Genomic DNA, 27,541 nt, shown 5'->3' with positions numbered 1-27,541 from the left:
TATCAGAAAAAAACATGACAAGGGGAGAAAGGAGGACCCGCAGGATATCTGGTATGAAAACATTCCGTCAGGTTGGAATTGTGACGGAAGGGAGATCCCAGCACGTGTGTGTATGGACTGCTTATACCTGAGAGCCGAAATTTAATGACTCTTCACTGAAGGCAACTCAAACGTGGGAAATAATAACATTGCAATTTTGAGATTCATGTTTTATTTACAAGCAAATGAAGAATATTCCCTGTAACCACTAATTTGGGTTGAGAAGAGCAATATAAACAAGTAGTTGCTGGGTCCACAGTGACGTGTGAAAGGAGTCCATGCCACTGTTTTCTTTAAACGATTTTGTTATTAAAAAAACAAACAAAACGCACGATTTCTTCATGTTGCATATGTGAAAGAATTCCAAATAAAAATGACTTTTCAAAGCTCTGCAGTCTCTCCTCAAATGTGTCACTTGGTTTGGTGACAGCCCCTGCTCCCCAGGAGCTACAGCCTCTGAGCAGAAGACTTAATACTCATCAAGAGTATCTGCTCGAGGGATGGACAGGCCTCGATCCTTCAGGGCCTGGACTTTCAGCTTCTCGGCTTCCAGCTTGGTCTGCTGCTCCACCCTCTGTTCTTCTAGGATTTCTTCAATAGACACTTGCTGGAGGGGTGTGTCACTCTCCTTTTCTAAGTCCTACAAAACAAGCAGGTTTGGAAAACTTCACCTGATGACCAAGAATAGAAAACATCTTAGATCTAAAGGCAAACCGGTTCCTAAGTGGATTCCTATATCCGGCTTGGGTTATTTTTCGTACTTGAGATAGGGCAGAAATATCCTATGGACAGATAAATTTTACAAAGAAATGGCTGGCAATGCTCCTATAGAACACATATGAGTGTGGTTTAACAGGGATCAGTATCGGCATGTATAACAAAGCTTTCGTGTATCCAAAGTAAAGTCCTACATTAGACAAGTACTCCTTCTCTTAAAAAAAAAAAAAAAAAAAGATTAGGGCTGCTTACAGCTATTTCCCCAACCCCAGGGAACCCAAGAGAGAAGGTACTGAGGTCAAGATGGCTTAAAATAAATTTTGTATTTATACATGATCAAAGTCAGCCTAATTTCTGGGGGTTTGTGCTCAGTAAGAAGGTAGAGAACATTGATTCAAAGTAGCACCACCACCTCCCACCCCCGGCCACACCGGGCCCTGGCTGCATCCCGAGCCAAAGGCAATAAACTGTCCCTCTGTCGCATTAACCAGGAGTTGTTACATTATAACACAGGACTTATTCCCCCTCCATGGCAACAAGTCTTCTAGAGAAAACCTCAGCAGACCAGTTAGGTTACTAAACCATTTTGGCCCCAATGTATTTCTCGCAAATATTGGCTACTTTTCCCACTTAATATGGTATAATATGCTTAATATTTTTATTTTTGAACACCTTCTAAACATTTGATAACCAATTTTATAATGCAGAACCTTGCTATAAAATTATCTATCTACAGACTCAGTTCACTCTCCTTAAGATGAGTATACAGGTGTCACTCTGTGTTTTAGTAACATGGAAAGCCTATACCGACAGGGCATTCTTACTTCTCATCCTCCTCTCTGACTTTTAATTATAAAATTCTGGGAAGGCATCAGCACATACACAAGCTCTCCAGACGTTCCAGCCGACCACTGGATACTTATCTTCAGATGCTGCTAAGGCCTCGGAACCCGCAGGCAGTGACACAGCAGATGGAGGACTCTCACCAGAAAGGTTAGAATGAAAGCCACATAACTTACATAAGCAAGCCCTGCCCTGGGTCAAAAGTTAACTGCATCCAGCAAAATATATATTATCAAGTGTAATCTTCCCTCACAACCCATGGGCAGCAGGAGGGAAGATAATGTTCTTGGCTTAGTGTACTACTTCTTGGGCTTTTCAATATTATGTGCTGAGCTGTTCATGTGGTTATGATAATGCTGTTTCCTAACTATCAGCTTATTACTTAAGGCCGTGTGTCTCATCATCCTTGAGGTAGAATCCAGGGACTCTGCAAACAACTGAATGTTTACAGAATCCAAATGGCTTCTAGGTTTGAGTTTTCCTAGAATTGGTTCATAATGTCTTCAAACTGACTACCGATTCATAGAACTATGTAAGCATTTCCTGAACCGTATTTCTTTAGTGGCACCACTATAAGAATTCTGCAGCATCCAAACCATAACATACAAAAAAAGAGAGCACTTTTCTCCACAAAAGGGCTCCCAGGAAACAATGAAGCTTTAAGAATAAACACAAGTTCACTTCTCTTTACATACATCTACACAGGGGCATGTTTGTGCCAATGTAACTAGCACAGAAAACATGGATGTGGTGTTTACTACTATATAACTGAAGCACAGTATGCGTGGATATTTTAACTTAAATCTTTCCCCCGACAGCAAACTAATACATTTCCTCTTTAAAACAAAGAGGTGACAATTTCCGCTGCTTAAACATACACCGAAACCAAAAATATCAACCACAACAATATTTTTAAAATTAGAAAAAGTTATTTCATAGCAATACTTGGACAGTATTGATTAGTTGTTTCCAGCTGTTTCCGACATGAGGTCTCTGAATGAACATGACCCTGGCAAAATTACCTCCTTACTTTCTCAAATGGTCTACCATTAAAAATAACTATGGACCAAACTACTTCGCTCCAAAGACTTCTGTAAACGTGATTTAAGATGTGGCTAGGGATTGGGAAACTTTACTGAAAACTTTAAAGATAAAATCAAGCAAACGCCAAGGTTTGATTTTCCTGGAAAACCCAATCATCAGAAGCATGAGGATCAAGTCAAAGGTATTAAATAAAGTACTTTTCTTTTAAAGTAAATGTCTCATGTAAAATGTGAAATCAAGTTTTATTTTCTTTAAAAATGTCTGAGTACTTCTAATATATATTTTGGGGCAATAGTTTTCTAATAGTTCACACACATAGACATACAGACCTACAGTAACACCACTTTAGAGGATTTAACTTTTCACCTGCCAGCTGGCTTTCCTGACAACAGATAACAGGTACCTCTCCTCCTTGGCTGGGAGCTAAATATGCAAGTGAAGTTGAGCCCATCCTCGGAAAGTTAACAGAAAGGCTTCTTCTGCAGCCATTCTTTCCCCTTCCCCCCTTTAAAAAACATAGATATCGCATTGTATATGCAGTGTGTCTTTCCCCCAAACACCAATAATTACCTTTATGTCATGGAAAACCATTTGTAACCAATTGTTTAAATGACTGCAAAATATTCCAGTGTTAACAAGCCACATTTCATTGAATTATTCTTCTCCTGTTAGGTATCAAGCTTCAATTTTCTGCTGTTAGAGATACAATAACAACATACTAACGAACACATTTGTGTGGGACAGTATTTACATATATATATTTATATATATATCTATGGCTGCTCCGTGTGGCTTGTGGGATCTTAGTTCCCCGACCAGGGATTGAACCCGGGCCCTTGGCAGTGAGATCGGGAGTACTAACCACTGGACTGCCAGGGAATTCCCATGTAGGACAGTATTTTTTATGATATCAGGTAAAAATCAATGGTATTTTGCTGCTAATGGGATCAAAACCTTTAAAATGCCAGGAGGCACTGAAACAAAGTTAATTGCTCTCTGTAGCTTTCCTTTTACAATGTAGCTTTCCTAAGCTAATTGGGTGGTTTCCTTGAGAAGCTGGGTGAAGGTGGAAAATATATTTTTTCCCTCTTGAAAAGAGAAAAAAGAAACCTAACTGGCATGATTATCAAGAGCCATAGCAGCTTAACAGTTGTCACTTACTATTTCTCCTAGTAGGACCACATTTTCTCCTCTGACCACAAAAATCCCTCGAGGAATATCACCGTATTTTTTGCCCACATGAATACGCTCCACAGTCTGATGTAGCACTAAGTTAGCTATAAGTGTACAGGGAAGAAACAAAGATATTTAGTTCAAATTACTTTATAGGTAAAGGTCCATCACTCAATTAATCAGTTATTTTGAATAGAAAAGATTTAGCTGAACATGATTTTCAAACTTTCTAGTTCTGGAAAAAGCTAAAATTTCAAACAATCTCTTCCTATTACATTGAGACAAACCTCTTAGGAGACTTTTAAACAACTGCAAACTGAGAGAGTATTTGGGATTATGTTGCACTAATGAGGATGGTGGAAATAAATGAAGAAAATTAAATTCCTTGAGTTAGTTGCTAATATCAACATGGCTATAAGAAAATATAAACGATAGGGCACTTGGAGAACTCTGAAGCCCAAACAACTGCAGAAATTAAAACTCTGGGGTTTTTTGGAAGGAAACCGTTTTTCTGTGTTGTGTGGGTATGTGTGTGTGATGATTTACTGAAGATTTAACTTTGTTTCAGTACTTAGGATTCATTATTCATTTAACCCAATGTAGGTATTCATGGATTACGATATAACGGTAACCTATTTTTTCCCTTTGTCAGATAACCATAATCTGGTAATCTGAGAGTAAAGTCACTATTTACCACTTTTCCCTCATGTAGTCTGATGAATTTGACTTAAGGTTTAGAACCACAATCTGTGAAGAATAATTCCTTTTCCTCTTTCAATTGGTGCTGTTTGTCTTACGTGAAGAAACGCAGTATCTGTGCTCTTATCGTCTATAATTCTTACATGTGTTTCAATTATGTTGTTTTTCCTCAGGCCTAAAGCCACTGACCTAAGCAGATGTCCAGCAAATGCTGATATGAACTGAGAAGTTCCTTAAGACAGAAGCAAATATAAGGTCTCTTTAGAAAAATGCAGGAGGCAAAACCAAGACCAAGACCTTGAGTCTAATGTATCCCAAGGTATAAAATTCTGAGCTTAATGTTGGGAGTCCCTAAAAAGCTTCAGCAAAGGCCTCTGACCCACTTTTCATTGGACAGGGAGGGATTACCTTCAGGGCAGGAACTGCTCTGAAGAGTAGTCGCACCCAAGCCAATGTACAAATGAGCAGCTTTTTCAGTGGACTGAGTTTATTTCTATCATCTGGCTCCCTCTAATGGGGAAAATAAAAAATGGTCCAGAACACTGTCAGCGCATGTTCTAGTGAAAACCAGTTTTAGAAATACAAGCTTGTAAACACAAGCTTTTGAACCACCTAATTGTAATTTAGAAAACAATGATGTAATGATTCAAACCAATATTCCATTATGCCAGACACGTGAAAAAAGTTGCAGACAAATAAACTTCGATATGAAACAACACAAAAATACAGTGGGCAGCTCTTATTATCCAGAGTACAGGAGAAGTCTGTGACTAATACGTACCAAACTGATCAATGCTTCTTAAAAAGCCTATAAGCGTCCTTCCATCTCGAAGCAGGACCAAGTGCTTTTCTGGGGAGAGAAAAAAAGATCTTTAAAAAATGAACTGTTGGGACTTCCCTGGTGGCGCAGTGGTTAAGAATCCGCCTGACAGTGCAGGGGACACGGGTTCTAGCCCTGGTCCAGGGAGATTCCACATGCCGCGGAGCAACTATGCCCGTACGCGCCACAACTACTGAGCCTGTGCTCTAGAGCCCGTGAGCCACAACTACTGAAGCCCGTGTGCCTACAGCTCGTGCTCTGCAACAAGAGAAGCCACTGCAGTGAGAAGTCGGTTAGCCTGTGAGTTTACAGGGTAACAACAAAAACAAAGTTCATAGCAGATTAAGCTCCACCACTTCCTCTTCCAGTGTATTTAAGGCAGAGTTCACTGAGGAGTTAGAGGGATGACCCCGGCAGCCCGGTGTTTAGATGAGAAGACCGGTGATGAAAGAATCCGAGGGGGCGGCAGAGAGGGGAAGGACTGGGCACAAGGACTGGGCACGTAGTCAGGGGGCCTGGCCGACTGGTTCTAGATGCTGATGCTTGACAGTTAAACCCTCTCAGTGTCATGTCAGTTTCTATACCTGCAAATTTGGAAATGGAATCTAGGTGATCTTTATGATCTGAATTCAAGAATTATTTTCCCCTCAACTGAGATGGAGAGCTTCTATTTCACACTCTGGAATCAGGGAAGGTTTTAAATTAAAAAAAACCTCAGACATGCAGAATGAGGATACTGATAATAAAACGAGAACAAAAGTTCAATAAAATTTATGGAGAGCTATGTGCTGTTCTGGGGCCTAGATATAGAGTACAGCAGGGGTCCCCAACCCCTGGGCTGTGGACTGGTGTCCGAGGCCCGTTAGGAGCCGGGCCGCACAGCAGGAGGTGAGAGGTGGGCGAGTGAGCGAAGCTGCATCTGCCGCTCCCCATGGCTCCCCATCGCTCGCATTGCCGCCTGAGCTGTCCCCCGCCCCGCCACCCCGGTCCGTGGAAAAACTGTCTTCCGTGAGACCGGTCCCTGGCGCCAAAAAGGTTAGGGACCGCTGCGGTACAGAGTAACATTTAGAGTCACCAACCTTATGAACTTATATTCCTGGTGGAGAAAGTCAAACAAATTTTAAAAAATGCCCTATAGTGGGTAGTCTAGCAGAATAATAAACAAGATAGCAGGATGAGAAAAAGAGGGGAAGAAGCTACAGAAGAGGGTGGCTAGGGAAAAGCTCTCTGAAGAGGTGACCCTGAGCTGACACTGAAGAATGACAGTCAGCCCGTCACTAGAATACGTAGCCAAAGTCATTCATTTGTTCCTTAATGCCACGGATAAAGTACCTGCTAGATGCAGAACAGAGGAAGAAGACAGTGATTCTTTCCTGAAGGAATTTATAGGCTTTCTGGCGCTATAATTAAGTACCACAAGAGAGCAAATCTTAATTATGTGAGACTGAGAGAAACTATATCTAGCTGGAGCAGGTATCTGAGTTGGACAGTTTTGGCCACAGGAAGAGTGACAGGGAAGGGGAAGAGGAGGGAAATCTGTAATTTAGGCAGAAGAAACAGAGCTATGTGTCCAAGTGTCCGGCTAAAAGGTGAGGGTGTGAGGGAAAGAACAGGAGATGAAGTCAGAGAAGTCCTGGGAGCAGGCTGAGTTTGGACGTGACTTCACAGGGAACAAGAAAACTCTGAAGATTAAACTGGCAGAAAAGAGAGAACGGTTTTGAGGCTACACCCAGAGTCTGAGACATGAAGAAGAGCCCTGAACCAGGGGAGAGATGGGAAGGGACAGGATGGGAGGACCAAGACACTGCAGTTATGAGGGATGGGATTTGACAGCCAAGTGCGTGTGTATATGTGGGTATGTGTGAGAGAGTGGGGTGCTGAAGAGATGAGTGAAAGAATATGTAGGAATTCTGAGTCATCATGTCAGGGAGGACCATTTACCAAGAGCTGGCAGTAAAAGAAGCAAGCTCAGTGGAAGGTGATTAGCTGTAGTGGTTCTGAAGTGGTATCAGGACACCTATGTAGAAATGTCAACTGGCAACTGGAGATGTAAGACTGGCCAAAGAAGTCAGGATCACAGCAGTTATTGAATAAGTCCTCAAAGAGGTGATATAATAATTAAAGTCCAAGAGTCCTGCTAGAGATTTAAAGAAAGAAGCAAGCCAAAGATGGGACCTAAGTGTCCATCTATTTTAGGGAACAATAACGGTTGCAGAGGTAAGAAAATCAAGTACCAGTGTTGGAGAAATCAAGAAAATGAAGAATCCCGTGGTAATGGTATCACAGTGTTGCAGAGGAGACAGAAGAGCTCGGAGGAGTGCATCAGAAGGTGTCTTTAAGACTGCAGTTTCAGTAGTGTGTTGACAAAAGAAACCAGACTGCAGGGGTAATAGAGGTAGGTGGTCTATTGCAGGTGGTCAGGAAGTAGAGTTAAAATGGGAGATTACTCAAGAGGTTTGGGGGTAAAGATGTGAAAAAAGGGATGGGAATTTGATGGTGAAACACAACTGAGAAAAAATTCGACAGACAAGAACATACATGAAGGGGAGGATTCAGAGGGGGAGCGAGAGAGGATATGAGAGCAACAGGATATTAATGGAAGAAGGTTCCAGAAGCAGTGGGAGGAAAGAGAAATAAGACACAAACTGAAAGGGAGGAATACTTCCTATTCAAATGAGAGGATGGGCGAAAATACAGAAAGACTGAGGAGAGGAGAGTGTCTGAATGTCACAGTGATGGGTGCATATGAAATGGTTTCAAATCTTTCAGTAAAGGAGGAGCTTGGAATCTGCAAAAAAGGGGTTAGAGGCTTGAGAAAAGCAATTATTTTTAGTAGAATGGCAGGATGTGTTAGGGGCCTCAAATAATTCAGATACGTAACAAGAGGGGTGGGGGCAAAAGGGCATCCTCAGATAACTAAGATTGAGGATTTCATCACCCATTACAGACAGGCTTGTACAGTGGTTATTCATACATAACTTTGGTCCGACCTATATTTCCCTTCAATAGCAAAATCACTAATTTGGATCTAAAAAGTGATTTCAAACGACAGGAAGAGAATTTAATCATAAACTCACTCTTTAATTTACATACATAGTAACTGTAGAGATTCCTGTAACTTGCTTGGAACTGTGTGTAAACCGTTTTGCAGCAATTACAAGTTAATGAGACAGATCACACGATTGAGACAACTTTAAAAAATGTTTACGGAATAATTCACAGATGAGAGTTTGGAAAAAGGAAAGACAACTGTACAGAAGTGAGCTCCTCTTCAGAACAGTGACTAGGAATAAGGGAGGTCTTAATAAATGCGAGAGAAAACTGTCTAACAGAAGAAAAAAGTAAGTTTGAAGTGACTCAAGTCTTTCTGGAAAAGGCAATACCTGGTCCGACAGTGGTCTCCATGACCATAACCCTAAAGTCTAAATACCCTCAACGGTAAAAGAAGATTGCAAACGGCCACACGGCATAAATCCTATGTTTAGTGCTAATTAAGTCCAACTGCTGTTGTATTACTCTTTTCGTTTCTTGAAGAATCCTTTCTCTAAGAATTCTCATTCATCCACCAGTAACCACCTGGTACTTCGAAATGCCGCAGGTGGGAGATGATGCACCGGGGAGGCGGCCAACTTTCAAACTTGGGCCTCAGCAGCCGCATCCCTGAAAAGCAGAAGTGAATTCTACAGCTTGCCCGGGGGCCGGTGAAGGCTGCGAGAGACAGGATACAGGGAGCAGGCTAGGAGGTGGGCAAACGGTGTGTCCCGTGGCTCCTGCATCCTGTGGAAGATGCCAACGCCGGACTTCCAGAACCTTACTAAAAACACACCGCCCCCGGCCCAGACTCATTCTATGAGCTCCCTCCTAAGAGGCACCCTCCTGGGAAGAAGGGTCTCACCCCAGACTTCACTCGGAGGAGATGAACTACTCACTGTCGATGTCCTCGATGAGGCTGGCGGTGCCGGGCATATAGTTCATGTTGAGTTGAGATAAGGCTGCAATGTATAGTGGCGGTGAGCCAGCGCGTCCAACACGTCCCTCCTCCTATCGCGGTCGCCGCCTCGGCGGGACCGGGACAGGAACCCGGACCCGAACCAACTCCCCCACCCCGGCTTTCAGCAGCCGAGGCCTGCCGGAAACGCCACCATATTACCCCCACCCACTTCCGGCATCACGTGCCCGTCCTCAAGAAGAGGCGGGGCCGTAGCGCGGTCCTGGGATACGCTTTCCGCATCCCTGATAAGAGGGGGAAGAGGAATCTAGATTGGATAGACAGTGGGGAAATGTGTTCTCCCTTTTAAGGAACACGGTGCCGCCCCTCATTTTCCTGCTTCCCAGACCCCAGAGTCACGGACCTCCGGCCTTCCACTCTCAGGACGCGGCAGCTGAGGGGGCGGTACCCGGCCCGGGATTGGCTGTTGCCGGCCGACCCTCCCTTCCCTGCGGTCCAGTCGCGCTCCCCCGCAGGCGCCTGCGCAATGGGCCGGCCTTGGGGGGCGGGAAGCGCCCGGGGGCAGTGGATCCCATGTCGGCCTTGAGGCGCTCGGGCTACGGCCCCAGTGATGGTCCGTCTTATGGGCGCTACTACGGGCCTGGGGGTGGAGATGTGCCCGTGCACCCACCTCCGCCCATATATCCTCCCCGCCCCGAACCCCCCCAGCCTCCCATTTCCTGGCGAGTGCGCGGGGGCGGCCCGGCTGAGACCACCTGGCCGGGAGAAGGCGGAGGAGGCGATGGCTACTATCCCTCTGGAGGCGCCTGGTCGGAGCCGGGTCGGGCTGGAGGAGGCCACCAGGTACGCTTTGCGCCATCTGTCCCAGGGGTGTCCGACAGGGTAGTCTTTGGGGGTGAGGGCTATTGGGATTAGTCCACCTCCAAGAGTTTGTAATGAATCGTGTTTCCTGTGTTTTCCTTAGGGGGGCTTTGGAGAGACAGAGACTAGGATCGCGGGTGAGGGGGTCGTTTGCTTGTGTTCTCTTTGCCCCGTGTCTTCTGCTTCAACCATAATAAATGTCTTACCCTGAAAGGAGGAAAAAAGATCCTGCGCTGACCTGCGAAGCTGAGTAGCAGGCTGCGAATCTCTAGCCTGGGGACGAGGTTGGGCTGGAGTGGCCCGGCTCTTGCTTTTCAAGTCCTAACAATTTTTCCTGCGTGGCTCGTCAGGTCGGCTCTCCCCGAGAAGGGAGGTGGCTGCAGCCTTCTCCGTCACTCAGCAACCCCTCCCGCTGGGAAGGAACGTGAGGGAAGGGGAGGGAACTGGGCATTTAGCCCTTTGCCCCTAAAGCTTTGCCCCGCATTGGATCACGGATAATCAGTGCAGGAAAGCACCTTTACGTGGATTGTTTTATTTCATCTTAACGGTGACTGCAACGTAAATGTCATCACAGCGTTCCTATTTTACGATGAAAGAACTGCTGGCTGTGAAAGGTTAACTCACTCAGTATATTCGGACCTTTAACATTTTATTCTGTGTCGTCGTGCCGGAAATACACTTCTGTTTTGTTAATGCAATATTCTTCGTAGAGAATTATCGTTATACGGTGGGGGCATACGTCTCCTTTGCTTCAGGAATTATAACATCCTCATTGGTTGAAAATGTGATAATAAAATTTCTAAACATTGCTCGTGGGAATGTAAAATGGTTCAGTGGTTTGGGCAGTTGCTCAAAACGTTAAGCATACTGCTAGGATATTACTCAGCAAGTCTGTTCCTAGGTATACACCCAAGAGAACTGAAAACACGTCCACATAAAAACTTGCACATGCATGTTCATAGCAGCGTTATTCATCATAGCCAAAAAGGGAAATATCCCAAATGCTCATCAACTGAAGAACTGATAAAATATGGTATATTCATACAATGAAATTATTTAGCCATAGAAGGGAATGAAGTACTGAGACATTCTACAAATGGATGCACCTTGAAAATATGCTACATGAACGAAGACAGTCACAAAGACCAAATATTGTATGATTCCATTTAAATGAAATGTCCAGAATAGGCAAATCTGTAGAGACAAAGATTTGTCATTGCCAGGGGCTGGGGGCCTGGGGACATTGGGGAAGGTAGATAAAAGGTATGGGGTTTCCTTTGGGGAAGATGAAAATATTCTGGAATTAGTGACGATGATTGCACAACTCTGAATATACTAAAAACCATTGAATTGTACACTTTAAAAGGGTGGGTTTTATGGTATATCTTTAAAAATTGTATGAGTAAAAAACATGTAGTGAGAGGTTAATTGTGAAGAAAGGTCCATAATTTCTGTCTAAATGTGGAATAAGTAGCCGTGGGACTTCAGTTCCATAACAGGGTAGAAAGATGAAATGCTTAGCCTACAGGTAGGCAAACTAGACCGAGGCTCCCTTGAAGGGAAAGAGGAAGGACTGCTGAACTGACGACTGCCCGGGCTTGCTGTGTTATCAAAGCAAAAGTGTGTTTTCAGGTTAAGGTTAGAGAAGTTAAGATCTTAACATCGTGCAGGGAGTTGTCAGGTATTGGTGGAGTACAGGTGTGCACACAGGGTGGGTGATGGTGCTGGAGGGATTGGGCTTAAAACTGGAATGTGTCATGGGCATTTGTAAACCATGTCAAGAGTCTGTCTTTCAGGTTGACGTTTCTGAAACTTGAAAAGTATTGGATGATAGTTTTTTTTTAATTTTTTTAATTTTTTTTTTTTTTTTTTTTTTTGCGGTACGCGGGCCTCTCACTGTTGTGGCCTCCCCCGTTACGGAGCACAGGCTCCGGACGCACAGGCTCAGCGGCCATGGCTCATGGGCCCAGCCGCTCCGCGGCATGTGGGATCTTCCTGGACTGGGGCACGAACCCGTGTCCCCTGCATCGGCAGGCGGACTCTCAACCACTGCGCCACCAGGGAAGCCCTTTTTAAAATTTTAGATATTTATTTATTTGGCTGCATCGGGTCTTAGTTGCAGCACGTGGGATCTCATTCCCTGACAAGGGATCGAAATCCGGCCCCCTGCATTGGGAGTGCAGAGTCTTAGCCACTGGACCACCAGGGAAGTCCCTGGATGATAATTTCTTATGCAGCAATAGGAAACTAATAAAAAAGATAAACATGTCACACGTGTTGGAAATGTTTTTTCTAAATTCGTTGTTTATCTTTTGACTTTATTGTGGTTTTTGCCATGTAAATTTTACATATTTATATAATCAAACCTCTCAGACTTAAAAAAAAAAAAAGGTATACAGCCTTTTAAAACCTTACTCTTGGAACTCCCTTGGTGGTCCAGGGGTAAGACTCCACGCTCCCAGTGCAGGGGCCCGGGTTCAATCCCTGGTCAGGGAACTAGATCCCATGTGCCGCAACTAAAAGATCCCACGTGCTGCAACTAAGACCTGGCACATCCAAATAAATAAATATTAAAAAAAATAAAATAAAACCTTACTCCTTAAAAAGTGTGGGCCGTGGACCGGAAGCTTCAGTGTCGCTTGGGGGTTTGTTAGAAATGCAAAATCTCCTGCTCCAGACTTACTGCTGCTGCAGTTTAATGAGATCCTCAGGTGATTCATATGCACGTTCATGTTTGAGAAGCATTGCTTGGCAGAATTGAATGTATTGAGATGATGTTGCGCTGAACCATTACAAAGGCTTGACTTTATATTAACCTATTTAAATATGGCAGGAGAAAAAACGGAGAACCTCTCCCTGTGTTCTTTCTTTTCTTACCTTGTTAGCTATACTTGCAGCACTGCAGTTTGGTTCCTACACTAGCAGCATACGCATCACCTAGGAGCTTGTTGGAAATGCTGTATCTCAGGCCCTGCCCCAGACCTGCCGAATCAGAATGTGCATTTTAACCAGATCCCTGGGGGATTTACGTGTTCCCCCCAGAACGAGTCATCTGAGAGAGTGCTGAGATGCAAGCTGGAAGCTGCAGTCTCTTCTAACCTAAGCTGGGAAGTGATCCACCATCACTTCTGCCGTATACTACTGGTCGTGGAGACCAGCCCCAGCACAGTGTGGGAGGCCACTTCACATGCGTGTGAATGCAGGAGGCAGGGGTCTTTGGGAGCCATCTTGGAGGACGGCTACAGTGGGAGGGTTTGGGGAGACAGCTTAGTTAGGCTCCCACTTAGGTCAGAAAAGAAACAAAAAGGCCATGTGTTTCAACAATGTCTGAATGTAGACAGGTTTTTTTCAACATTTTTTAATAAAAATTCTCAAACGTCTAGAAAAGTTGAGATTGTGTGTGAAAACCAATATATCCACCACCTAGATTCTATGGTTAGCACTTATTATGTTTATCACATCTATCTATCTTATTTTTTGGATGTGTTTCAAAACTAGTTACATAGGGGACTTCCCTAGTGGTGCAGTGGTTAGGAATCCACCTGCCAATGCAGGGGACACGGGTTTGATCCCGGGTCTGGGAAGATCCCACATGCCGTAGAGCAACTAAGCCTGTGCGCCACAACTACTGAGCCTGCGCTCTAGAGCCCGCGAGCCACAGCTACTGAGCCCACGTGCCTAGAACCCGTGCTCCGCAACAAGAGAAGCCACTGCAAAGAGACGCCTGGGCACTGCAACGAAAAGTAGCCCCCGCTTGCTGCTACTAGAGAAAGCCCGTGTGCAGCAACGAAGACCCAACACAGCCAAAAGTAAATAAATAAATAAATAAATAAATAATAAAATAAAAATAATTGAAAAATATATTTAAAAAAAACAAGTTACATAGATTCGAAAGACATTTTCTTTTTTTAAAATATTTATTTATTTATTTGGCTGCACTGGGTCTTGGTTGTGGCAGGCGGGCTCCTTAGTTGCGGCTCGCCAGCTCCTTAGTTGCAGCACCTGGGCTCTTTAGTTGTGGCATGTGAACTCTTAGTTGCAGCATGCATGTGGGATCTAGTTCCCTGACCAGAGATTGAACCCTGGCCCCCTGAATTGTGAGTGCAGAGTCTTACCCACTGCGCCACCAGGGAAGTCCCTCAAAAAATTTTCAAAGGTGTATATCAACTGCAAGTGAGGGTTTCAAGAGAAACAGAAGGTAATTCTGAATTTTTAGTATTTCATAGGAATAAAGATTTCATAGGAATGACAAGAGGAACAGGTTTTTATGGGAAGATATATATGGTTTAGTTTTTTTATATATAAATTTATTTTATTTTATTTATTTTATTTTTGGCTGCATTGGGTCTTCATTGCTGCGCACGGGCTTTCTCTAGTTGTGGTGAGTGGTGGCTACTCCTCGTTGCAGTGCACAAGCTTCTCATTGCGGTGGCTTCTCTTGTTGCGGAGCACGGGCTCTAGGCACGTGGGCTTCAGTAGTTGTGGCACCTGGGCTCAGTAGTTGTGGCTCACGGGCTCTAGAGCGCAGTCTCAGTAGTAGTGGCACATGGGGTTAGCTGCTCCGCGGCATGTGGGATCTTCCCGGACCAGGGCTCGAACCTGTGTCTCCTGCATTAACAGGCGGATTCTTAACCACTGCGCCACCAGCCAAGCCCTGGTTTAGTTTTGTACCAAAAGAACTAGTGATTGGTTAATAGAGGAGCCTAAAAAACAATACAAAGACTGGCCAAGGGTTTATGTACTGCCTTTATTTCATATCTGCTGAAAGCCAGTTAGTGACGGTGGTTACTGAGAGCCGAGCTCTTGATGCAACGTATGTGATTGATTAGAGAGACGTCTGTGATTTTCTGTTTTTGTTTTGTGGTTTTTTGATGTCCAATTTTAGAGTCTGTTGTGTTGAGGAGTTGTTGTCTGGGAACAAAACAATAGATGTGGGGTTTAGGAGGGAGACAGGGGTTGGAGACAGTGATTTGAGAGTCATCAAATGGAAGCGTAAGTGAATTACCAAACCAGGTTATGCTGCCAGGGGAGAGCTTTGAGATCTAGGATGGGTGAGAGAGAGAGAGGACCCGGAAGACAATGAGCGAGAATACTTGGATAGAAGGAAAATCAGAACATCGTGTGATACAGACCAAGCGAGGCCACAGTTATTTTGCAGGTGAGTGATATGAGAACTGAAGAGAAGCAGTTCGATTGGCAATTAAAGAGGTATTGATTTTAGTGGTGGGAGTTTAAAACCGTATTTAAGTAACGAATGGGGGGTTTGGATGGCAGGAGAAGTGGTGTAAACTGTTAGTAAATGAGAAGGTGGTCACTTGACTGGGAAGCAGGATTGAGGGAAGAATTTTTAGGATGAGGTGGCTTGAGGATGTTTGTAAGCAGAAATCGACAGTAACACAATAATAGTGGGGGACTTTAACACCCCACTTAGCACCAATAGACAGATCATCCATACAGAAAATAAATAAGGAAACACAAGCTTTGAATGACACAATAGACCAGATAGACTTAATTGATGAGAGTAAGCTAGTAGATTGAGAAAAAAGATGCTAACAAAAGGATGGCATATGGCTTGGGGAGAAGCGAATTAAGAAGTGAGGAAGAGCTGAGAAACCTCTCCCAGAGCTAGAGGGGGAGAAAGGAAGCTTTGAGTTGTAAGAGAGGGCCATTGGAGGGGTTCCTGGCTCCTGATGTCCTTGTCGATGAAGAAGGAGGCTAGGTCATCTGAGGGTAAAGGAAGTGGGATGGGATACACTGGGAACTTGATATGGTAAATGTTGAAGCAGGTGCTGGGGGAAAGGAGGCACGGTGGGGAAGCACGGAAGAGACCCAAATGAGGTTAAAGCTGAGAAATTTGTGATGATGGCCAGTACAGGAGCATAAAGTGCTTTTTAGTGATTTTGGAATATATCGCTATAAAAATAATTTGTAATGTAGTTTTCTAATAATTTTTTTTTTGTCTAATTCTTACAAAACATATAAACAAACTTGTAAATGGATCTTTGGTAGTACCAGCACTACTGAGATTCCTCTACTGTTAGATTTGCTTGGGCTGGGGTTATTTTTTGGAGGCATGGTGGCAAGTCACTTTGTAAACCATACATCCACTTCTTATGGGACTAGATAGTTCTATGATAAACATGAAAGGTGTTGACTCCAGCCTTCACCTGAGATACAGGTATTTCTTCTCAAAAGAGAAGAAAGTAAATAAATTTATTATGTTCTTGCATAATTTTAATCAAATTTCCTTTGTCACAAAAACTTTAATTCACATTATTCCTACTTGTGAAAACCTTTTATCATATTTGTTTAGTTTACATCATCTTTTATCATCACCTTTGTCTAGTTTCAGACAGCACATAAAAAGTTTGGAGAGACATCGGCACATGATAAAATCGGCAATTTGGTCTATAGAACAGCTGTCAACTTCAGCCAGCTTCCTGTGAAACCAAACGCTATTTCATAGGATTAGTGTCATGTTAGGAGGGCCTTGAGCTGCAGGCTTTCATTGTTACTGGGGATATTTTTAGATTTGTTCCATTTTGTCCAAAAGGGGGGAAAAAAAGCAAAGGCAGTCTTTTTAATTAACACTTAATAAAATTAATAATTTTTACTGCTTCATTGAGGACATTCTTTTTTTCATATAAAAATTATGATATATTTACATATTGTAAATTTTACCATTTTTAAGGTATAGTTCTGTGAGTTTTGACAAACACATATGGTTATGTAACCAGTACCACAATCCAGGTATAAATATTTATCCATCTTTTAAAAAAAGGACTCCTAGGATAAGATGGAAGATGTAATTTTTATTCATCTCTAAACCCCATTAAAATTACAGAAAGGGAACTGTGTTTCTTACTGTTTTTTAAAGTATTTTATGAACTCATTTGCATAACATATGTATGTATGTGTACACATATATATATTCAGTATTTTGAATGTGTCTCAGTCTGTTGCTGTCATTCTTTTATTGCTTAAATGATCCCATATGATGCCAATGGGAGCCCCCTCTTCTTGGCTTCTAAGTCCTTTTGACATGACCCATTGATTTTTTTTTTTTTTTTTTTTTTTTTTTTTTGCATTACGTGGGCTTCTCACTGCTGTGGCCTCTCCCGTTGCGGAGCACAGGCTCTGGACGCGCAGGCCCAGCAGCCATGGCTCACGGGCCTAGCCGCTCCGCGGCATGTGGGATCTTCCCAGACCGGGGCACGAACCCGTGTCCCCTGCATCGGCAGGCGGACTCTCAACCACTGCGCCACCAGGGAAGCCCCAGACCCATTGATTTTTGACAGCTTCTTTGATTTCTGGTACAAGATATGCCAGGCTTATTGTATAGTCTGGCCCAGATGTTAAAATCAGCCATTCTTTTAAGAAACCTTGTTTTTGTTTTGTTTTGTTTAGTTTTTTAATTGGAGAATTTTATTTAGAAGCTATATATGTCAGGATCCAGGCAGGAAAACAGAACCTACACTAGTTCTTTTAAAAGAGAGAATTTGATTTAGGAAATTAGTTAAATGGGTATTGGAGATCTGAAAAGGTAAAAAGAGAAAATGTAACACAGAAGATAGTTACTGCAGGAAACAGCCTCAATTCCTGGGGCTGGGGAATAAAGAGAAGAGGTTGGGGGTATTAGAACCTGGAAACTTGGAAGAATGGCCTGGTATAGCTGGCACCGAGGAGGCACTGCCGAGCTGGTGCTGGTACCTGTGAGGGAGTTCTCGGGAAACCAGGAGTCTGCAGACTCTGCTGACTGACGCTGCCCCCAGGTTGAAGGGCTTTGCTGGGCTGGCACTGGCAGGAACGGGAAGCAAGCGAGCAAACAGGAGGGAGCAAGTCTATTCTCCCCTCCTCTAACCTAGTGCCCCCTATTGGCAGAACCAAATAGTGAGCAAGTGGCAAAGAGAAACGTTTGCAGACTCCTGATCCTGCATCTCAGAGCCAGTTACAGAATGCTGTGTTTGGAGCTGAGGGCCAGTCGCTTAATAACTGGTACAGAAGTTACATTTGGGTGCTAGGTATACTGATTGCTGTTGTGTTTTCATTGCTTCTAGACCTTTTCAATGGACAGAGTTATCTAAAATAAGTATTTAAAAAAATTTTTATTGGAGTGAAGTTGATTTACAATGTTGTGAATAAGTATCAATATTTTAAAATAGAAAAATAAATAAGTTCATATTTGTGTTAATTCAAATTTAATGCCATAGATTATTTTTACTTAGATTGTATTTAGTACTTTTGTATGGAAAATTTTGGTTCCTAACAATATTAAGGTAATTACAAATACTTGTACAATCCTACAATAATATACAAAATAAGTTCAAAATAATGCCAGGTTGCAGCTCTGGCATGACAGCGTGAGGAGCTCTGTGGGCCCAGTCCTCAGTGAAACTGGTGAAAAATATTTTTAAAAAACAACCAAATTAAAGTCTCTGGAAATGGTCTTAAGGAATTTAGCAAATGAGGAAACATTTATTTTTTAGAAAGTTTACTCAAACTCGGTAAGTACAGTGAGATTCTGTGCCATCCTCCACCTCTCCCACCCCCCAACCCCCAGCTCAGTGAGAGAGAAACTCCATTAGACTGGAGCGGCAAATAAAACAAAGTTTCTTCGCTCCCCAGGTCCCAGTCCTCCTGGGTGGGCAGCACATCGACATTGCTCATCTTGCCCCCAACTACTGTTGAAAAGGCCACGTGCCGGGCAAGTGTGGCCAATAGTGGTGGTTCCTACCCATGCCCTGTCCCTACCTGTGGAATGGAGGCTTTACCTTGGGTAGGGCACTGCTGAGAACACTGGGGCTCTGCTCAACCTTACCCTGGCTTGTAAGGCAAGCTGGGAAGGCCTGAGGCTACTGCCCTTTTCCCCCAGGTGCTCAGCTTTTAAAGCAGGGGTGTCTCTCAGAAGCACACCATTGTCCCCAACCCAACTGCAGAGTGTAGCTCAGACATTTTATCTGGAGGCAGACGCAGGCTGTAAAACCGGTAGCTCCTACTCTTTTCCCAAAGGAACTGACTTTATTTGCATCAGAATATGGAGAAGCTGAAGCCGAAGGAGGTTCTCAAAAACTGTGGAGGGTGTCGTGAAAGGCATTTGGGAGATCAGTAGGTTCACTGCAGATACAGACCAGGCTGCAGGCCAGCCAGTTTGCTGGAGAGAACTAGGGAAAGAGATCACTGGGAGGGGCCCTCTGGGGTCGGAACACATCTCAAACACTGACTTTGGGAGGTGTCCCTTCCAAGGAACCCAGATTTGATTGGATCAGTTTGTAGAGCAATTTATGTCCCAAGTAAACAGTAAAGAAATTAGCTGGAAATGTGTGGAGCTTTAACAGCTAGGTGTGGTCAAGGAAAGATAGACATATATATACATATATGTAATACATATATGTATATATACTCATTAAAGAAATTAAAAAGCTGCATTAGAAAATATTCACTTAATGCAGAAGCAGTAAAGGAAGAATAGAGGAACAAAACCAAATATGAGATATAGAAAACAAAAAAATAAAATGGCAGATATATATAAATCCAACTATATCAATAATAACATCAAGTGTGAATAGATTAAACAATCTAATCAAAGACAGAGCTTGTCAGACTGGATTGAAAAAAAGAAGATGCAAGTATATGCTGTGTGAGATAATGGGAAAAAATATATATATTGGTCTCTGCCCCAGGTTCCTGGTGTAGAGCTCCTGAAACCCTTGTAAATTCCTAAGTCATAAGAGCACTAGGAGCATCTTTTGTTCTAGTATTTGGTGTGTGAACCTGGTTCCTGACACAGGGCTCCTATATCCATTGGAGTTTCCTGGGTGACAGGAGTGTCTTTTATACTAACAAGGCAACTCTAGGTGTTTTCATGGATGGCCCCTGGATAGGGCTGGTCACCAGAAAAACCAACTCATGATTAGAAGCTTGGAATTTTCAGCCTCATTCCCCATTCTTTAGAGACTGGAGAGGGGTTGATCATGCCTACATGAGGAAGCCTCCATAAAAATCCCAATAGTAGGGCTTCCCTGGTGGCGCAGTGGTTGAGAGTCCGCCTGCCGATGCAGGGGACACGGGTTCGTGCCCCGGTCCGGGAAGATCCCACGTGACGCGGAGCGGCTGGGCCCATGAGCCATGGCCGCTGAGCCTGCGTGTCCGGAGCCTGTGCTCCGCAATGGGAGAGGCCACAGCAGTGAGAGGCCCGTATACCTCAAAAAAAAAAAAAAAAAAAAAACCCAATAGTATGGGGTGCAGAGAGCTTCCAGGTTGGTGAACACATTCACATATTGGGAGGGTGACACAGCTAACTCCAAAGGAACAGAAGCTCTTGTGCTCAGGACCCTCCCAGACCTTGCCCCACGTATCTATTCATCTGCCTGTTCATCTGTATCCTTTACCATATCGTTTAATAAATTGGTAAACTTAAGTATTTCCCTGAGGTCTTTGAGCTGTACTAGCAAATAAATCCAAGACGGAGGAGATCATGGGAACCTCCGATCTGTAGCCGAGTCAGACATAAGTTGTGGGTAACCTGGGGACCTACTACTTGCAATTGGCATCTGAAGTGGGGGGGGGGTAGTCTCATGGGACTGAGCCCCTAACTCGTGGAATCTAATGCTGTCTCCAGATAGAAAGTGTCAGGGGCTTCCCTGGTGGCACAGTGATTGAGAGTCCGCCTGCCAATGCAGGGGACACGGGTTCGTGCCCCGGTCCGGGAAGATCCCACATGCCGCGGAGCGGCTGGGCCCGTGAGCCATGGCTGCTGAGCCTGTGCGTCTGGAGCCTGTGCTCCGCAACGGGAGAGGCCACAGCAGTGAGAGGCCCGTGTACCGCAAAAAAAAAAAAAAAAAAAAAAAAAGAAAGTGTCAGAATTAAGTTGAATTGTGGAACACCTAGCTGGTGTTGCAGAATTGCTTGGTGTGGGGGAAACCCCCCCCACACACATCTGGTATCAGAAGTGTTCTGAGTGTGGTAACAGTGTGAGGATAAAGGAGAAACGTAGGAGTAGGAGGTTTTTCCTTCTCAGCTGTCTACAGGAGACATACTTCAGATTTAAAGACACAAATGGCTTGAAAGTAAAAAGATGGAAAAAGAAATATCATGCAAACTGTATCTATAGGAAGGCTGGAGTGGCTATGCTAATATCAGACAAAATAAACTTTAAACAAAAAATATTACTAGGGGGCTTCCCTGGTGGCGCAGTGGTTGAGAGTCCACCTGCCGATGCAGGGGACACGGGTTCGTGCCCCGGTCCGGGAAGATCCCACATGCCACTGAGCGGCTGGGCCCATGAGCCATGGCCGCTGAGCCTACGCGTCCGGAGCCTGTGCTCCACAACGGGAGAGGCCACAGCAGTGAGAGAGGCCTGCGTACTGCAAAAAAAAAAAAAAAAAAAAAAAAAAAAAAAATATATATATATATATATATATATATTACTAGGGATAAAGAGGGACATGATGAAAAGGTCAATCCATCAGGAAGATATAACAATTATAAATATATATGTACCTGACAACAAAATACACAAAGGAAAAGCTTACTGAAATAAAAGGAGAAATAGACAATTCAATAATAATAGAGACTTCTGTACCCCACTTTCAGTAATGGATGGAACAACTGGACCTAAGATCAACAAGGAAATAGAAGATGTAAACAACACCATAAACCAACTAGACCTACCAGACATCTATAGAACACTCTGTTCATCAACAGAATATACATTCTTCTCAAGTGCACATGGAACATTCTGCAGGATAAACTATATACTAGCCATAAAACAAACATTAATAAATATAAAAGGATAGAAATATACAGAGTATGTTCTCCAACTATAATGTAATGAAATTAGAAATTAATAGCAGGAAAAACTTTGGGAAACTCATAAATATGTCAAAATTAAATAAAACAGTCCTAAAAAACCCAGCAAGTCGAGGAATAAATCAAAAGGGAAATTAAAAAATACTTTGAGATGAATGAAAATGAAGACATAACATACCAAAACTTATGAGATGCAGCTAAAGTAGTAGTGCTTAGAGGGAAATTTATAGTCATAAGTGCCAGTATTAAGAAAGAAGAATGATCTCAAATCAAGAACCTAATCTTCCATCTCAAGACACTGGAAAAAATGAGCCAACCAAACCGAAAGCAAGCAGGAGGAAGAAAATAATGAAAATAAGAGTGGAAATGAGTTAAGAAAGAATAGAAAAACCATAGATGAAATCATTGCAACTAAAGGCTGGTTCTTTGAAAAGATCAACAAAATTGATGAACCTTTAGCTAGATTGAACCAGAAAAAAAAGAGAGACGACTCAGATTACTAGAATCAGAAATGAAAGAGGGGACATTACTACTTATCTTACAGAAATAAAAAAGGATTATAATGGAATATTATGACTAATTGTATGCCAATAAATTGGGTACCTTAGATGAAGTGGACAATTCCTAGAAAGATACAAACTACCAAAACTAACTCAAGAAGAAATAGGAAATCTGAATGGATCTAACCAAATATTTAAAGAACTGACACCTATTCTTCACAAACTCTTCTAAAAACAGAAGAGGAGAGAATACTTCTAAACTCATTCTGTGAAGCCATTATTACCCTGAGAGGAAAACTAGGCAAACACATCACAAGAAAAGAAAATACAGACCAATATCTCTTATGAATATGGATGTGCAAAAATCTGCAAAAAAAGCCTAGTGAACTGAATCCAGCAATATATAAAAAGAATTATGTACCATGACCTAATAGGATTTATTCCAGGAATGCACGGTTGGTTTAATATCTGAAAATCAATTAATGTAATACACCATATCATTCAAATAAAAAACAAAACCACTATGATTACCTCAGTAGATGTTGAAAAAGCATTTGGCAAAATCCAAAACGTTTTCATGAAAAACACTCTAGGAATTCAAGGAAATTTCCTCAACCTGATAAAAGACATCTGTGAAACACCCACAGCCAACCTCATATTTAATGATGAAAGACTGGATGCTTTCCCTTAAGATCAGGAACAAGACAAGGACATCTGCTCTTGCCACTTCTATTCAGTATTGTACTGAAGGTTCTAACGAGGGCAACCGGGCAAGAAAAAGAAATTAAAAGGCATACATAACCTATATGTCTACATGGAATAGAATTGAGAGTGTCTATGGTCAGCTGATTTTTTTAAAATTTATTTATTTTACTTATATTTATTTTTGGCTGCATTGGGTCTTTGTTGCTGTGCACGGGCTTTCTCTAGTTGTGGTGCATGGGGGGCTACTCTTCGTTGCGGTGCACAGGCTTCTTATTGCAGTGGCTTCTCTTGTTGCGGAGCACGGGCTCTAGGCGTATGGGCTTCAGTCGTTGTGACTCAACGGGCTCTAGACCACAGGCTCAGTAGTTGTGGCACACGGGCTTAGTTGCTCCATGGCATGTGGGATCTTCCCAGACCAGGGCTCGAACCCCTGTCCCCTGCATTGGCAGGCAGATTCTTAACCACTGCACCACGAGGGAAGCCCATCAATTGATTTTTGACAAGGATGCTAAGACCATTCAATGGAGGGAAAAGTCTATGGCACAACATGACAACTGGATAGCCACATACAAAGAATAAAGTTGGACCCTTAACACCATATGTAAAAATTAACTCAAGGGACTTCCCTGGTGGTCCAGTTGTTAAGAATCCATCTTGCAATGCAGTGGATGCCAGTTCGATCCCTGGTCAGGGAACTAAGATTCCACATGCCGTGGGGCAACTGAGCCTGCATGCCACAACTAGAGAGCCCGAGTGCCACAACTACAGAGCCCATGCTCTCTGGAGCCCGTGCACTACAACTAGAGAGGAGTCTGTGTGCCACAACTAGAGATGAGCCCATGCGCCACAACGAGGAGCCGGCGTACCACAGGGAAAGATCCCACGTGCCGCAGCTAAGACCCGATGCAGCCAAAAAATAAATAATATTAAAAAAATTAACTCAAAATAGGTCATAGACCTAAATGTAAGAACTAAAACTATAAAACTCTTAGAAGAAAACATAGGGATAAATCTTCATTTCTTTGGATTTGGCAATGGTTTCCTAGATAAGACGCCAAAAGCACAACCAACAGAATAAAAAATAGACAAATTGGACTTCATCAAAATTAAGAACTTTTATAATTCAAGGGACACGATCAAGAAAGTGAAAAGGAAGAAAATGCTTGCAAATCAGCTATCAGAAAAGGGACTTGTATCTAGAATATATAAAGAGCCCTTAAGACTGAACAACAAAAATATAAATAACCCAATTTAAAAATGGACAAAACATCTGAATAGACAGTTCTCTAAAGAAGGTGTGCAAATGGCCAATGAGCACATGAAGAAATGCTCAACATCATTGGTCCTCAGGGAACTGCAAATAAAAATCACAGTGAGATATGACTTCACACACACTAGGATGACTATAAAAACAAAACCACAGAAAAAAACAGGTATTGGTGAGGAGATGGAGAAATTAGAACCCTTATACTTAGCTGATGGGAATATAAAATGGTGCAGCTTCTTTGGAAAAAAAATACCAGTTTTTAAAATTGTTAGAGTTAACTGTATGACCCAGCAATTCCGCTTCTAGGTATATAGCCAAGAGAACTGAAAACATATGTCCACATAAAATGTTATTCGTGAATGTTTATAGCATCATTATTCATAATAGCCAAAAAATGGCAACAATCCAAATGCCCAGAATGGATAAGCAAAATGTGATATTTGTATACAATGGAATATTTTTTGGCTACAAAAAGGAATGAAGTGCTGATACATGCTACAACATAGTTGAACCTCAAAAACATGCTAAGTGAAAGAAGCCAGTTACCAGATATCATATATTATATGATTCCATTTATATGAAATACCCAGAGTAGGCAAATCTATAGAGATAGAAAGTAGGTTAGTGGTGGTGTAGGGCTGTGGGAATGGCAGATAGGAGGGTATAGCTAAAGGGAACAGTGTTTCTTTTTCAGGTTTTGAAATGTTCTAAAATTGGTTGTGGTGATGATCACACATATCTCTACGGATATACTAAAAATCATTGACTTTGACAATTTAAAATGAGCGAATTGCATGGTAGTGAATTATATCTCAATAAAGCTGTTAATACAGATAGTAATATCAATATTATGACTAATAGTTCCCTAATGGATGCAGTTTAGGTTTCTTTGCAGTTCATCTGGTCTTTAGAATATATTCCACTAAGTGTGTACAGTCAAAGTAAGATGATTTAAAAGTCATTAGAAATAATTCTTTTTTCTGTGTGGTTATGTTACCAATTTGATGTTTAGTTATCTCATCGGTTGATTTTTCCTGTAGTAAAAAACAACTCCAAGAGTTGCAGCTTACAACAATGAATATTTATTTCTTGCTTTTGTTCTGTGATGTCGCTGCAGGGGCTCATCTCCAGGTTCTGGGTTGGGTTCAAGTTTGTTCATGTGTTTTGTTCTGGGACTCAGGCTGAAATGACAGCTCCTATATGGGATATTCTAGTCCATGGTGGAGGGCAGGAGTGCAAATGGGTTCCTAGAATTTGCATTAATTCCTAAATCCTTTGTTTAAAACTGGCATGCTGTCACTTACCCATATTTGTTTGTTTTGCATACAAGGTTAAATTACATTTTTAAAATATGTGAATTTACACCTGTTCCTCCAATTCGATTCATATTAAGTATAATATGAGATAAAATTATCAGTTGAAAAATGAGGGGTAGGATAAGAGGATACTGGAGATTTGAGGGGACAAGAAGGTGAAATAGTTGTTCTGTGAGTGGGATGAACATACTGAGGAAGTGTAGTGTAGTTGCTAGGCAGTGCTGAGTGTCTGCTTGTGTGAAACCAGAGAGCTTGCATTTCCCTCCACCGATATTTAGGTGAAGTACAGATGTAGAATCAGTGGATCATTGGGTTTAAACTGGGTTAGGTTTTTGCAGGTGAGAACATCCGAGGGAAAGAGTGGTAAGGGATTTAAGGTGTTGAGAAGCTGAGTAAGGAAGGAGTGCGGACAGGGTGGGTGGAGAGGTAGTACAAATGTGTGGGGTGCTTCGGAGGATCGGTAGGAAAGGACAGAAACCAAGGAAGTTCTAGGTATTTAGGTGTTCACCACTGCTGGAGTGAGTCAGCTTCAACTCTGGTCTTTTCACCTTTTTAATTAAGATTCAAATTCTTGGTAGAGAGAAATCAATTAATTAGTCAAATACCACTTAACGGGGGAAGGGGGGGATTAGTCAGGGGAATTTGCCTGATTGAGAAATTTGGTTGTTAGGATCTGAAGTTGCTAGTTTCTATATTGCTCTAGTTGCTGTATTATGTAAGGGAGATGTTACTTGCCTGGCTTGTATAATGTCATGTGGAATAATTGCATGCTTTGAAAACAAAGTATTATGAAACTGGTAAGTAGTGCAGTTAAGCTCAGATGGTGGGTGATAAATTAAATTCTCAGAGACTGCAACTGCCAGTGATTTTCTTTGTGAAACCATATTTGAAGATTTGAAGATCCTCTTTAAGCTTAAAATTAAACTATAAAGCTCAAAGCAAAATAACTCAACTTATGGGATGACAAATGTATATATTAAAACAGCCTGAAAAGTTTTGAGTTGATCTAGTTTCTTATCAGAGTGTATTGGCTTATTGAAAATGATGACACTGACTTTTTGAGGTGAAGTAAAAGCTGTAGAGATTAATGCCATAGCTAGATTTTCTCCTTGGAGCGGTAATTATTCTACGTAATTCCTGATCCTGAGTTAGTTGTGGGCTGCCAGCAGAAACCTTAGCCATAGCAGAAAGTAGAGGAATATGAAAAAACTAGGGTGTGGCCAGGCAAAGAAGTTGAATATTGAAGGTGTATGCATTTGAAGTAAAGTTTAGTAGTAAAATATTACTTCAAGTTTCAAAGTTGTTGAGATAGGTAAGTATTATACTACTCTTCTTAACAATGGCAAAGAACTACAATTGTGCTGCACTAATTAAATTAGTGATGGGTTAGTGATTGGAGAGGGATAAACGAATTGAATGTCTCTGGTTTTGCTAATTAACTTGACATAGTAGATATATCATTTGTTATAATTGGCATAATGCACAAGAACAGTTAATATTTGCTTTGTTCTAGGGCAAGTGATTGACCATGTATCTGCATCAATTTTAATAATGAGTGATTTTAGAGTGGGGTTCCATTGCTTTTTGTCTATTGCCTATTTTTTTCGATACTTATACCTACCTCTATCAACTTTTCAGAATGATGTAAGGATGTTAGTAAAAGTGAATCTATTTTCCTTTTTGTCCTTAGGAGCAGCCACCATATCCTAGCTACAATTCCAACTATTGGAATTCTCCTGCCCGACCTCGGGCTCCTTACCCAAGTACATATCCTGTAAGACCGGAAATGCAAGGCCAGGT

At 42.3% G+C, this 27,541-nt stretch overlaps 2 protein-coding genes across 3 annotated transcripts in view; one reads left to right on the top strand and one right to left on the bottom strand.

Annotated features, from left to right (window-relative positions):
* Positions 1 to 200: 200 nt before the first annotated feature.
* Positions 201 to 9,435, bottom strand: LSM1 (LSM1 homolog, mRNA degradation associated). The gene is made up of 4 exons (XM_079726790.1): positions 9,265 to 9,435; positions 5,297 to 5,365; positions 3,805 to 3,920; positions 201 to 679 (listed from the first exon to the last, which is right to left on the bottom strand). The coding sequence occupies exons 1-4, from the start codon at positions 9,308 to 9,310 to the stop codon at positions 509 to 511; spliced, it is 402 nt and encodes a 133-aa protein (XP_079582916.1). The 5' UTR covers positions 9,311 to 9,435; the 3' UTR covers positions 201 to 508.
* Positions 9,436 to 9,857: 422 nt separating this feature from the next.
* BAG4 (BAG cochaperone 4) overlaps positions 9,858 to 27,541 on the top strand; it is a gene marked incomplete at both ends in the record, with an annotated part of 28,547 nt that continues 10,863 nt past the window's right edge. The window contains 2 exons of one of the 2 annotated variants that reach the window (XM_079726739.1): positions 9,858 to 10,127; positions 27,432 to 27,539. In XM_079726739.1, the coding sequence (XP_079582865.1) occupies positions 9,858 to 10,127; positions 27,432 to 27,539 (378 nt within the window). The remainder of the gene's footprint in view (positions 10,128 to 27,431; positions 27,540 to 27,541) is intronic. The other variant, XM_079726740.1, reaches the window with a different exon arrangement.

The sequence above is a fragment of the Hyperoodon ampullatus genome (assembly GCF_949752795.1).
Source record: "Hyperoodon ampullatus genome assembly, chromosome: 20".
Classification (NCBI taxonomy): Eukaryota; Metazoa; Chordata; class Mammalia; order Artiodactyla; family Ziphiidae; genus Hyperoodon; species Hyperoodon ampullatus.
This window is presented reverse-complemented; position numbering and strand designations above follow the sequence as displayed.